We start from the raw sequence: 13,544 nt of genomic DNA, 5'->3' as shown, positions 1-13,544 counted from the left end.
TAGTCTTACTTTCAATCAAATTGTACTTTTATTTCGTGCTTCCGGGGCTATAATCAATCAGTAAGACCACAACATCATTAACAAAATGAGTGTGCAAATTGTACGTTAATTAAAGCATTAATTAAATTAAAATATTCAGCTCAGTGCAGATCTGTATTGCGCTGTTCATCTTGAGGTGAAAGTCACGCTATGCAGTAAAATAAACGACAATACCTGGATTATTTTCAATTTTCTATTTTTCAATTATTTCAACAAACCTCATGGGCTCTTTTTTTTAGCACATGAAGGTAAACCCAAGCTTCAGAATGTTCCACTGCAGACAGAATGAAGGTCATTAAGGACAGTCAAGAACGAAGCTGATTTGCTCACTATTGACCCGTTTGCTGACACGCCTAATTGCTTCAGGCATTGAACGACTCAACCCGGGGCTTTTATTTGTCTTGTCTGTCCCTCAAAGCCCAAAGGAGTTTTACATGAGCTTGTCAGTCTTTTATGGTTTGGTGGATTAAGATTTTGCTAACAAGTGAAGTGTGCATATCCAGCATTTTCATGTCACACCGTAGCTGGCTAAAATTTGTCTCAGTTGTATTGAATTACAGCAAATAAATATTGAAAATGTGTGGGGATGTCTACTTTTTTCCCCAACACATCAGTTTCTTTGAGATATTTTTATTTAGTGTTTTAAGTTTATACTATAAAATCTTGTGCAATACAGATTGCTTAAATTTATAGCTGTGATGTTTCAGGAAACAAAATCCACCTGTTGCTGAACCGAGCCTGAATTCTACCAATTCATAAATATTGCAAAATAAATTACTGTATACTGTATTAATATTATGTCATGATGTGCTTTAGGAAAAGCAAAGGCACATTCAGAAGTTCATCTAGAAAGTTTATTTGCCTCTCTGGTTGAAAAATGTACCTAGTAAAAATTTGCTGACCGTTGTTATAGTTTTGCTGTCATTATATTTATCACTTGCTTCTAGAAGCATACGGTTATTAACATGTGTCACTTTTTAATTTCTCACCTTTAATTACAGGTGGTTGTTTAATATTAAGCACCAAAGGTAGCGTTACACGCTCCTTAATCATGTCCAAGCAGCGCAAATTCAGTCTGACTCATGTCAAAGCAGGTTCAGCTCAGCAATTTCAGTTCCTGCTTGGTGATAGTTTTGTCATAAGTGTGAATATTTGTGCTGTAATTAACTAGTGAACATTCTAGGATAGCTTATTGATCATTTGACTCGGGTGTGTTGGAGTAAGAGGAGACACAAAACATGCAGTCTATGGCTCTCCCGGAACCAGACAGGATTGATTGATTGATTGATTGATTGATTGATTGATTGATTGATTGATTAAACTAGTAGACTTCATAAACTCTCCTCATAAAATGAATTTCTGAGTGGAAAAACATTTCCTCACCATTTTTTTACAGTATGCAGTCAAGTGCAGGTTGATTTGCTAAGCACAGTGAATGGGAATTTATGGCACCACGCTACTAACAAATTGCTTTTCATTTTTTTATTCGTTTTTTGTAAATGATTACAATTGTCAGATAAGAACAACAACAAGAATGATGCTGTTTGCCTGTGTGTGTATATAATTAAAATGTGTCAATGTGAGGACTGTGATGCATGCATGGGCCGATATCACCCTTTTACTGTATGTGCTGAGGGATCACCTTCCAGCTAAGTACACTTCCTTGTGTATTATACAAACCGCAGTAATATTCAGTTGAATAATTATTAAGATTATATTTAAGTGCATTTATGTTTTTATGTATGTATGTATTATTCATTATCCTTTGAACTTTGTATGTCAACATAATTCTGTCCGAATAAAATTCAATCTTAAATTCAAAATGTTTACTGAATGTGAAACACTTACATGCTACACACTATCAACTCATGCTGGACATCCAACATGAAGACAACCACAATGCATAACGTACAGTTAATGAGGGCACAGTAGGCCTACAACAGAATAGAACAATAGAACAGTTTTGAAAATGTGCACATTCCTGCAGACATAACTTTCATATTGCAAATGATTCAGATGCACTTGAGCAGGTAGGAATTGCAATTGGCTCCTCTGCTGCAGTCGCAGAGCTTTCCGATTCGTGGCCCGAACTTCATGGCACAACGGTCGCCCATCCCACACTAAGGGTATAACACAGATAACAATAAAACACACATGCACACACGCATATGTCAAATCAACTACAAATTTTCAATATGTTCACTTTCACAGGTTTCATTGGATTGATTCTATGACCAACAAGAATTGGTCAGTGAAATAAGTGAAATAAACAATTCTTGGTCTGCTTGATTTGAAATTCAGTTTTTTTTGTATTTGTTTCAAGAGAACTGAAAGAGAACTTTTTTTTTCCATCTTAACAAATTTGGTGTGAAAAGCAATCTAACTTGCTCTGTAACTACGACGCTCAGACAGTCTGTTTACTTTATCTTTTAATTAGGCTGGCAACTCACAGCTTTAATTAGCAACAGTGAAGGAAACACATCACACTAAATGAGCATTGACTGGTGGCTGCATTGGACTCGACCTTTTATTACAGAAAACACGGTGGATTTGTATCATGGGCTCATTTGCATAAATGTGTCAATACATTGCCTTACCAGCGGGATACTGCCTCTCTTTTCTGTGGAAATCCGATTATGCATCCTGCCCAGCAAAACATCCAGTGCTTCGACCTGCTCAGCAAGATCACCAGAACAGAAGAGAACAGAACAGAACAGAACGGAACAGAACAAAACAGAACAGAACAGAACAGATTATTGGGTGACTATATGTGGGAGATGGGTCAAAATAAAGTCGTCTGTATGGTCATACTGACACCTCTTAACCTTTTCCTCATGAGGGTCGCGGGCATACATAGGAAAATTAATCATAGCATGGCAAGTTGTAGGGATTTCTTTATGACAAAGAACAATTATTGTAAAAACTTGTGTTCGAAATGGTGACGAAGAAATATGAGTGATTCCTGATTTGTATTATTTTTTTTATATAAATTATTGTCACCATTGAAATCTATTTACAGTGCAAGCATAAATTTTGAGCACAGGATATTCGTGCAGTGAGAAAGCGTATTTATAACTGGTTTCAATTTGGAGGAACTTTTTTATGGCTGAAAAATGACAAAGTGGCAAAGAAGTGATTGTATGAATTTATGTTAAAGAGAATACAGAAAAAAAAAATTCATTACTTGCTATTCCAGATATTATTTCTTATTGTTGGTTTATACATTTTGAAAATTAATATCATAGAAATATTCAATGTACTTGTGTAGTTTTGAGCACTGGATATGCACGAAGAAAGAGTATTTGTAATTTTTATGCCATGTAATATTTTGTATATTAAAAATATGTGTACACAACTTGAGGTATTCCAAAAAATAGGTGGGTTTTGTTTCTTCTCTTTTCAAAAGACAACATTCCAAAATTCACATTAACACTTAAACAAAATAGATACATTATAGAGTTATACAGTAGTGTAGCTACACTGACCAAGTCTCGGTCCGCTCCTGGTTCGCCTCTGTCTCCTTCCATGTCCTCAACAGACACTTCCTGGGACGTCTGGCCATGACACAAGAGGACGAGCAGGCTCACCAGCATCAGCGCGCGGAGAACAGCGGAACTCTCCATGGTTCTGGTCCTGCTTGGTGGACGGAGGAGCGCCGAGGTCGCACTGAGAAAGGGGGCGGGACAAGTGAAGGAGGACAAGTCGTGAACAGGTTGACGTGAAAATGTCCAACGGTCGGATGAATTCTGCCCTCTTATACAGACTCGTGGCCCCGCCCAAAAGGCCACTGCGGCAGGCAGAAGTGTTCTCGCAATTTAGGCCTGCTATGGATGGGGTGGATGTTATCAGAAGGCGTCAGGATTTGACCATATTATGCTGTCATCATCTTATCACATCTTCATCACCACCATCGTCATTGACAATTTTTTTTTTAAACACAATTGTTACTGTGGTTAACACATTAAAATACACGTTTTAATTGTGTTGTTATTGAGACGATGATGATGATGATGATGATGACTTATTAACCAAGGCAAGTCAGCTTTTTTTATGCAGCACATTTAAATAAAATACAACATTTAAGACCATTCACAAACGGAAAAGAAATTTAAAAGCAAAGTCAAGAATTTTTTTTTTTTTTTTTTAAATCATTGATGATTTATTTTAAATCCTTTAAAACGGGAGCTCAGCGTCACGGGCCAGTGGCCATTTGCAGCCCACATATTTTACAGCTCGGTCACATATATACATACTTGACAATGTTTTGTATTTACACTGGAGACTCATTTTTAACTCCGGAGTGCAGGCAGACAGATTCTGTACTCTGCAGATATGTATGGTGGATGTCATCGTACTTCATTCACATGACAACAGCGTGCATTAAATCCTCTGAATCAGTGGAGAAATCAATTCTAGCAATTATTATTCCTATTTCTGCTTCTACAATGTCAAAGACTGTGTGGACTTTAACGGGAATGAATGGAGCCGCTTTCATTGACCAGGAGGTAAATAGGCTGTGCTTACTTTCACAACGATGCAAATGCATGTTTACCTGCGCCCTTCTACGAAAATACCAAAAGAAAGAAAACTGCATTAGACCGTGATGTATGCTAAACTTGCACAGGGCACGGAAATGCCCCAAGTCAAAGGTCACAACATCTTATCAATGTCTTTTTCCCAAACCTGCCATGATGAGAAACAACACAAACAACCAAGAAAATCAGGAGTCGGAATGTGACATGTCTTGAATGCAAAGAGAAAGTTGCGGCGCTCAAGAAATCGGATGTCTACTCAACGAGACATTCTTCTGTTGACATTTTACTTGACTAGAATGGGTGGAAAGGTCATGGAAGTCAGTCAACTTCCGGCTAATCAAAGCGGCTCCCCTCATTCTGTCTGGGTGGTCGAAGCGCACAAAGTGCTTGACATTGTGAATGGATAAATTGACTCTCTGGGGTACGTGAATGTGATGTAGACAATTGCAGACCACCCCTCCCTCCATAGCACTGGGAGTGCTATAAAACATTTTTACGATGATACCGATGATAATTTGCTCAATAAATTGATTTCTACAATGCTTCTGATGGATTGTCCCACGTTGTTGTCATGTTTATGAATAAAATACAATGACATCCACCACAGATGCTGACTGCGTCTCAAATCAAATTACTAAATCAAATCAAATCAATCTTTATTTGCCAAGTTTGAGCATTCCAAACAAGGAATTTGACTCCGGTACATCTCGGCCTCTGTACAACATTTATGTAGCTAACAACATTCAGGACAACGTGCAGAAATTGACAATTATTCTCAAACATCCCCTGTTCTTAAACTCCCAGGAGGGCAAGGAAAACTCAAAACTCCTACTAGGGAAAATAAGAAACCTTGAGAAGAGACCACAGATGGGAGGATCCCTCTTCCAGGATGACCAGGCTGCAATGGATGCAGAGAGGACACATAATATGGACAATCCAAAGGTAAAGCATCGAGAGCAGGATATTATTGCACAGTAATGACTCTGAGACTCTATGAGTGGTGTGAGTTCATCAGAGCGACAGCCTGGGGGAAGAAGCTGTGTCTGTCTACTGGTTTTGGTGTACAGTGCTCTGTAACGCCGTCCGGACAAATCCTCCAAAATCACTCCACTTAGACCCGCTTCTAGCAGATTTATCGTATAGTCTACTTTTTGCCATCAGATTGCAAAATGCGCCGGGGGCATGGCAGCTCCGTTCGTCAGAGTACCCAGCGAGGCACAACACAGTCCAAAACACAATAAACTAGCATTGCCCTGACACAAAAATGAAGATGTGGCCACAGGCAAGGTAAGTGTTTACTAACGGCAACACTCTGTATTGTCAAAACAGGGACCTCAGTTTTGTTTTGGTTTAGTTGAAGGAAATCTTTATTCATCCAATTATTAATTTGCTTTCAACAGTGACATGTCGTTTTTTGTGTGTGTGTGTGTGTGTGTGTGGGGGGGGGGGGGGGGGGGTCCAATATTACAGGGGGTCCAACAAAGATTGGTTTTGTGTGATTGTTTTGGCCCTTGGGGACAGTGACAGCAGTAAATTCCTCACTAGGTCTTGGTTGACGTGCCACCAATCACATTAGCCTCCGTCCTACTTGCAACCATCAATAACTGGTTACAAGAAATCAACCTCTTGTGAGAGAGAGAAATCGGTATTCTGTAGCAAATCTGTAAAACAATCAATGTCAGGTGCAATCAAAATTACAATGTTCAGAATTTTATACGCAATCAAATTTGGTTGCAAACAGGCAGAAATTCTTATTTGATGCTTTAAACAGGAAGCCACATAAAAAAAAGAATACTAGTCCAACATTTAAAAAAGAAAGAAAAAACACAACGTTACTTCCCAACTCATTCCCTACATGCATGTTAGGGTAATTGAAGACTCCAAATTTACAGGAATGAGAAGCAAATATTTGTTTTTCTGGATGAATAATTTGTCTTGCCCAAAGTCAACTGGAATTTGCTCCAGTTCATCCGTGACCCCAATGAGGACAGGCAGTATTGATGGACATTTGAGTGATAAAGCTGAATGGCTGAAATGAAATATTTCGCATCGTCAACAAGACCATTATCTGCTATAGGAAGCAAATATTTCCAGATGAATAAAATCCAAAGAAATAAAACAGTATGTGCTAGTGAAGGTATTGATGTAGTATTTGTATTTAACTATTTAATTATTTTTACAGTGACAGCTGTAAAATGTAGAACCAGTGAAACAGAAAAGTAGAAGAGGGACTACGATGTAGTTCCAGGCTGGGTCCCAGTTAGAAGGTCGACCAGTTGTCACATGATCCTTGAACAAAAAACAGAAGCTAGACTGCTTGAGTGAAAATTAATAATTGAGAGGCCCAGAAGTCGCGTGTACGTGTTTTTATTCTCGTGTGGGTTGTCTCCATCCAGCTACTCCATCTTTTCTGCACATTTCAAGATGATAAATGTTTGGATAATTGAAGACGCAATATCTTTCATTTCATTTGAATGGCTTTGATATCTTCGAAGGCTCAAATGGCATTGAGATCTTTGATGTTGATAAATCCTAAAGTGTTTTGAATATAAGATAAATAATAATAATAATACGATATTTGTTCTTACGAGTAAGATAATTCAGCAAAATAGAAGAAGTCGAACAACTGTTTTTTTTCTTTGAGTAGGACTTGCTGTGTCAGACAGCAGGAGTCGCTGCGCCGTCAGGTATCGCCCGTAGGAGAGCTTTCAGTACTCCGTTTCCTGAAACGCATACTTTTGGATTAGGAAGAACACACCCAGTGACACAAGTGAGGTTTGAAGGAGAAGAAGAAGAAAAAAAAGTTTCAACTCCAAGTGTGCAGTGAAGTAACAAGAGGGCCGAAAGGTCCTTGCCGGTTTTCTTTTGCTTGAATTAAGTTTTCGAGTTTGGAGTTTGAAGTGAATCTCGGAGTATAGAAGGTGGACGTTTGTCAAGAGAGGAGGATGTCAACTTCAGACGAGACAGACGGGCTGCGGCCGAGATATGGCTGTAAGTTTTCGTTCTTGCTTGCTTTTTTTTTTTTTTTTTTTTTAGATGCCAGACTGGCGCCTTTTCTCTACGTTGCACGCATGAGAGCCAGTCTGCTTTTTTTTTGCAAAGCAACGAAGACGAGAGAAAAGTGTCTGATTTATATGAAGAGTTCACACCCAGCTCTGTGCGAGTCCTGGAAGCGTGCTTACAGCCTAATTCACACTTCCGCGTTTTCGTTCAGTAATTTGTCCGTTACTGTCTTTTCTCCTTTGCACACTAAACACTACTATCTTGCCTGCTATTATTTTCCAGTAAAAAACAAACAAAAAAACATTAACAGCACTTTGGCAAGTTCATTAGTTAATTAAAAATCTACAGGTAATGTGTCAATGATCCGAGAAAGAAGAAGTTTGCAGTTTATGCTAGAGCACAGGTGTCAAATTCAAGGCCCGGGGGCCACTTATGGCCCGCCATATCATTTTATGTGGCCCGCAAAGACAAATTTGGAATGGACTACTGTCAATACTAAAATTACAAATTGTATTCACTTTAAAAAAAAATTGAAATTGCTAGCAATTTGTATTACTATTCATCTTTTTAATTGTTTTACTAGTTTTCACTAGTCTATGATTTCAAAACTTGTTATTCATCAATTTGGTGTGTAGCCTATACTGTATATAATATAATATAAGGTGTTGACAGTCGTAATGGCCCTCCGAAAAAAACTATGTCTATGAGTTTGACACCCTTGCACTAGAGCATGAAAAGTACATAAGGCGTCAAGGAGGGAATATGTATACACAACTTTGCCAGTTGTTTTTGAGAGCAGGATCTATCTGCTGCTGATGTAGCCTGTGTTGCCATTCAAGGCTACCTATGATCAGAGGATTCAAAGGGGGTCTTGTATCGCTCCCCCCCACCCCCCGCCCTTTCGAAACAACCCCTCCCGACAATTATGAAACACTACTGCGCTCTGTACCCTCACGGGAATTACCCTATAAACATCCACTGCATCGTTTTTTTTTTTCCCAATGTGTAAATAAGCACAAAAGCATACCCACATCAGACAGGCTAGAAATCAATTGCGTTAAGAAGCCACACAGATGACAAATAAACGAGCTTGGCTTCCTTTGTGAATTCCCTCAGTGTAAGGAACTATAGAGAAGCCAGCAAGCTGTGTGGAAAGTGGGCAATGCAACCAAGCAAGAAAGGTCATGTCGTAATGAATGATATTAAATTCATCGCAGGTTATTTCCATTATGTATTCTGCCACCCAACAAATGCAAATCTTTTTGTTTTTAACACATCTTATCATATCCCACTCATGCTCCAGCTGTCCTGGATGGTGTGGAGCGACTCACGGCGGAGGAGATGGATGAGAGGCGTCAGCAAAACATGGCCTATGAGTATCTCTGTCATCTCGAAGAAGCGAAAAGGTGAGAGCTAGAAGAAGTCCAATCCAGTGATCAGCGGTGCAATTCGTCACAACTAACTTTGTTATAACTTGAGAATCAGCGTGGCCTTGAATGCCGTATTGCTAGGCTATTGTTCAAATTTGGAATTGGACCTTGTGGTTCGCGATCTCATTAATAGGTAGGACTTGATTATTCACAAAACATGTAAGGCCTTTAGTACTCACTCAATGTCTAGTACTGGCCCATTCATGTACTTGAAGCAGGTTACAACTAGCTTGTAGGTTTCTATCAATTACGTGGAACGCGCCATGCATAACTCGTAACTTTGCTATGTGAAACCCGCAAGAGTGCTTTTCATTTTTTGTCCTTATCTATTCCTTGTCTGGTAAAATTGTCCTACATGACTGTATCTGGATAGAGAAGAGAGTTTCGGCCTGATGGTTTAATACTCTATACTTACGCGCTGCTGGAGTTTATGCCATTGCAGGTGAGGTCTGCTCCTTTGTTTGCCCACACATATTCATGAGAGTGTGTTAACAGCTGAATATGTTTGCTTTTGCTGCTGCACGGGTAGACTGGGGCGCCAGCAGGCTTGCAGATTTAAAAGAGGAAGGATTGTATGAGGCAGGAAGTGACTCAGTCCCCCGTTGATTTTTGTATTTACCACTGTTGCCACAGAAACAGGCCGTTGTCATAGCAACAGGTTTCGGAGTGAGTACTGAAGTTGGCGTTGCTGCAAAAGTAAAAGCTTTCATTCAAAATAGTTAAATGTTAGTTTGTAACCATCAACTCTGCATGCATCATCCAGCCGTTGTGTTCTGGAATGTTTGAGTGATATATGAATGTTGCGAGCTTTTTATAGTGTAAAACAAAGAATCGGCATACAAGTAATGTGTGGCATTCTTCAGAGAAGAATGTTTTTAAAATATCCTCCCAAGTTTTTAGTGACATGGCTTTTCCATCACATACCACCACACGTGCCAGATCACACTATGACAGATTTTCTTTTCGGAAATCAACACGTCACTGTGGAAGAGTTTGTCTGTTACGCACACATTCTCTTTCAGATGATTCTTTTAAATGTTTTCCCAGCTGTCTCACTGCATACAGTGGAACATCTCAATTTAAATCTCTCTTATGACGTACAATTTGAAATTTTGGGTAATAAAATTGATCTGCCCAAAGCTGCGCCTGTCATTGATGTGCACAAGCGTGATTTTTGACTTGTTTAAAATAGTGTTATTATAAAATGATTGGTTTTGATTGGCAAATGAGTGACACCGCATACCTTCTATCTCTGATAGGTTGTTTTTCATTGGGTGTGTTTATGCTTAGAAAAAAGAAAATAAAAATATAAACATATTACTTTAGACTTTTTCTGTGTTAGGTTTTATTATGCTTGACTCTTAAATTCCTTAAATTGTTAAAGAAAATGTGTTTTTTAATAGTGGTGTCATCAATTTTGTATTATTATTTGCAGATGTTGACACTTAAAAATGGACTCCAAAGTTTTCTGTTCTGGAAGGACACTCTGCTTTTGTTGCTTTTATGACTTTTGTACTCCTGACTCTTCTCGTGTTTTTTTTTTCATCCTTACTGATTTTTTGTTTCCCTTCTGTTTTAGCTTAAGTTTTGTTGCTTCTATTTTCGTAGAAGTTAATATTACGACCTGTACAATACAAATATAATGTATTATTATTATTATTATCATCATCTTTGGTTGTCATCAATAATCAATCATCAATAATAATGGTGGTATTTGTTCAACATAGTATCACAATAATGTGGACCATTGTGGACCATTGTTGAGCCAAAAAGAACCCCTCTTGAGTTCGCAAGCTGACTTTTTCAAATGCTCGATTCTTCCCTTATTTCGTATTTGCATCTTTCTCCTCAGTTAATAATCATTTATGTCGCCGTGGTAGAAAGAATCCTTCAAAAGTATGAAGTCATGCTGGATTGATTTTAACAAGCTGCTCATGTTGGTGTGGCACCTGCGTGCTGTCAGCTGGATTGTGGTTGACCGCATGTGGAATGAAGGGAATTCGTCTTGCAGGTGCACAGCAGGGTGTGTGAGCACACTAACCATTTGAGCTGAAGGAATGCAGTGTGACACTTTTCTTTATAGCAACGTTACATCTGATGTGTATTTATTGGAGCAGAGAAATCCTTCATGGCTTGAGTGAAGATCTTAAGTTCATTACTTTAACTGTCATGAACACATTTTTACTTGCATTGTTTGTATTTAGTTTGACATTTGTCATGTCACATGACATAATTCTGTTTGCGGTGTACATCATTGCATAGCTTGCGTGTATTTTTTTTTGTTTTACTTTAAAAATCATTATTTATTGGCGTGTGCAGGCTAAAATGACAAGTACACACAGCTGCATATTTATGTAAGTGACTTCTCTTATTTACTGTGCAAACTACAGTATTCCTTTTAGTCCTTGTTAAATGCAACCAGTGGGGAAGAAACTTGTTTTTCAACTAATTATTTATATTCATTAAACTTGTTTTTGAAGTGAATGTCGATTGGACACGTGACAATTGCTAACCTCTCTGTTGGTCGCTCAACAGCTCTGATGCCATTTGCTCTTAAGAGGTGTTTTGTAAATAGATGTATTGTTACAGCTTATTTTCCATGACAACATCGAATGTGTGACACTCACTTTATGGGAACATGAGATTAATGAGAGAAATTTGGGATTGCCGATATTATCCATACCCGACTTTGGTTGTTATCGTTCTTTAATTAATGCTCACACAGAATATGCGTGTGGTTTGAGGCAATTCTTGAGTCAATATGCAGATGAACACTCGTATATGCTAATGAGGAATTGATAGTTCTGCGTTTCAAAAAATTAATCAATCTACATTCATTCCACAGATTGTGTATTATTGCGAGTGTAGTTTGTAGTGGTGTACAACAGCACTGTATCACAGATAGCTAATATTTTGTTTACCTGGTTTAGTTACATAGGAGTGCAAATATAGCTCTTAGTATGGTGCAGTTTGACACCACTGCAAACTACAACAATGACAATATCGTTTGTATTGTTTAATACAGACTTGAGTCAATTCAATTTTGCTTACTATTTAAGCAGAAATATTGATCATGTTTTTTATTGTTATATATGCCGTCCACAGTGGTTAGGTGAAAAAACTCTTACATTAAAGACAGCCATTCGAATGTTGCCTAAAAACTTAATTACACTCACTGGCCAATAATTTCTACTTCTTTGACAGTGTCAATAGTAACTGTGATTAATTATTTTATATTAAGTTATCAACTTGATTTATATGAGTTTTAAGACAGCTTGTATTTTTTGTTTACATGGGTTTTTCCAGCCTGGTATGTGTTGCAAGCGACTTAAAACATGGCTAAAGAATTCAAAGAATTTGGCCTGTACATTGCAGCGGGTTTCATCGTTGACAGTCATCTGTTAAGCAACTTTAGTTGACAGTAAAAACACTGGCAGAACAACCCCTCACCAGAAAAAGTCTGAAATGTTGGTTTGAGAGCAGGCAGTGGAGGAAAAGGCTTTCCTTATCTTGCAACAGTCTTCACCACATTTTCCATGTAGTTTCTGCATTCGTTATGTCAGGTGACGACTGACTCTGCTTGAAATCAGATTTGATGGTCAGAAGCAAAAAAAAATATCTTGATGAGTTGGTTTTCCTCGCTCTCTTTCTTAACAGAGATGGAAACAAATGATTTTTCTTGTCTATAGCCTGTTGTACTTTGTTAGCATTTACCATGAACTTGGCAACCTCATATTTTACCTTCTGGACAAAATAGACAAAAGAAATGCATTTTTGCAACTGTTGACTTGGAGTAGCCACTGGAAGTTCACTTCACTTGACAACTAAATGGATGGCCTGGAGCAAAACATAATAAAGCAGTTAAATTTCTAAGTGGTGCTTTAACTTGCCATGGTTGCAGAGTTATAGCATTTCATAGTCACTGAATGTTACTTGTATGTATGGAGCATGTTCGTTAGAGTAGGAATAAAATGAGGTAACAAGAAAGGGGTGTTTTTGGAATCTTGCTGTTGTATCAAGCAATCCCATCACAATGTTACTGTAAACTCCTGTTTAACAGGTTAAGTTGACAGTAAACACATATGTTCTCTCTAATCCAGCATGCATAGATAAATGTTGTTTTAGATTATACCTCTTTTGCAGCTTGATATAAATGTCAATTTCCAAAAGCGACTCCTAATCAACTCTCCTAAACAAGTGATTGGATCATGGCATTTGCTATGATGCAGTAGCATCCTGATAGACTTTGTTTACACAAAACTCCATTTTTAAGGAAGCGCCATGTGTTCTCGCTGTGAGCCTCCGATGCAATACAAACCCAGTTCCTTCCTCAAGATCAGCTCATTTACTTGTAATTTCCTGTTTTTAAACTGTGCAAATACTCTTGTGAATTGCTGCTGCTGAAGTACACATTATGCAACACCAGAGCAACATATATATATATATATATATGTGTATATACATATATATATATATATATATATATATATATATATATACATACATACATACATACATACATACACACACACACACA

The 13,544-nt window shown here is 38.0% G+C and overlaps 2 protein-coding genes across 2 annotated transcripts in view; one reads left to right on the top strand and one right to left on the bottom strand.

The window, feature by feature from the left end:
- Positions 1-1,850: 1,850 nt before the first annotated feature.
- Positions 1,851-3,781, bottom strand: cartl (cocaine- and amphetamine-regulated transcript-like). Its single transcript, XM_037248323.1, has 3 exons — positions 3,525-3,781; positions 2,637-2,711; positions 1,851-2,159 (listed from the first exon to the last, which is right to left on the bottom strand). Exons 1-3 carry the CDS (start codon positions 3,660-3,662, stop codon positions 2,052-2,054), a joined length of 321 nt encoding a protein of 106 aa, XP_037104218.1. The 5' UTR covers positions 3,663-3,781; the 3' UTR covers positions 1,851-2,051.
- Positions 3,782-7,318: 3,537 nt separating this feature from the next.
- iqgap1 (IQ motif containing GTPase activating protein 1) overlaps positions 7,319-13,544 on the top strand; it is a 40,279-nt gene continuing 34,053 nt past the window's right edge. The window contains exons 1-2 of the mRNA XM_037248276.1: positions 7,319-7,565; positions 8,881-8,983. Coding sequence (XP_037104171.1) covers positions 7,520-7,565; positions 8,881-8,983 — 149 coding nt within the window. The 5' untranslated portion in view covers positions 7,319-7,519. The remainder of the gene's footprint in view (positions 7,566-8,880; positions 8,984-13,544) is intronic.

The sequence above is a fragment of the Syngnathus acus genome, chromosome 3, assembly GCF_901709675.1.
Source record: "Syngnathus acus chromosome 3, fSynAcu1.2, whole genome shotgun sequence".
In the NCBI taxonomy this organism is placed as follows: domain Eukaryota; kingdom Metazoa; phylum Chordata; class Actinopteri; order Syngnathiformes; family Syngnathidae; genus Syngnathus; species Syngnathus acus.
Note: the sequence above shows the minus strand (reverse complement) of the source record. Positions and strands in the feature narration are given on the sequence as shown.

Coding starts and splice junctions, on each gene's coding strand:
- cartl (XM_037248323.1), bottom strand. CDS start 3,662: ATGGAGAGTTCCGCTGTTCTCCGCGCGCTGATGCTGGTGAGCCTGCTC. Junction 2,712..3,524: donor CAGGAGCGGACCGAGACTTG/GTCAGTGTAGCT, acceptor CTTGCTGAGCAG/GTCGAAGCACTGGATGTTTT. Junction 2,160..2,636: donor AGAGAGGCAGTATCCCGCTG/GTAAGGCAATGT, acceptor TTATACCCTTAG/TGTGGGATGGGCGACCGTTG.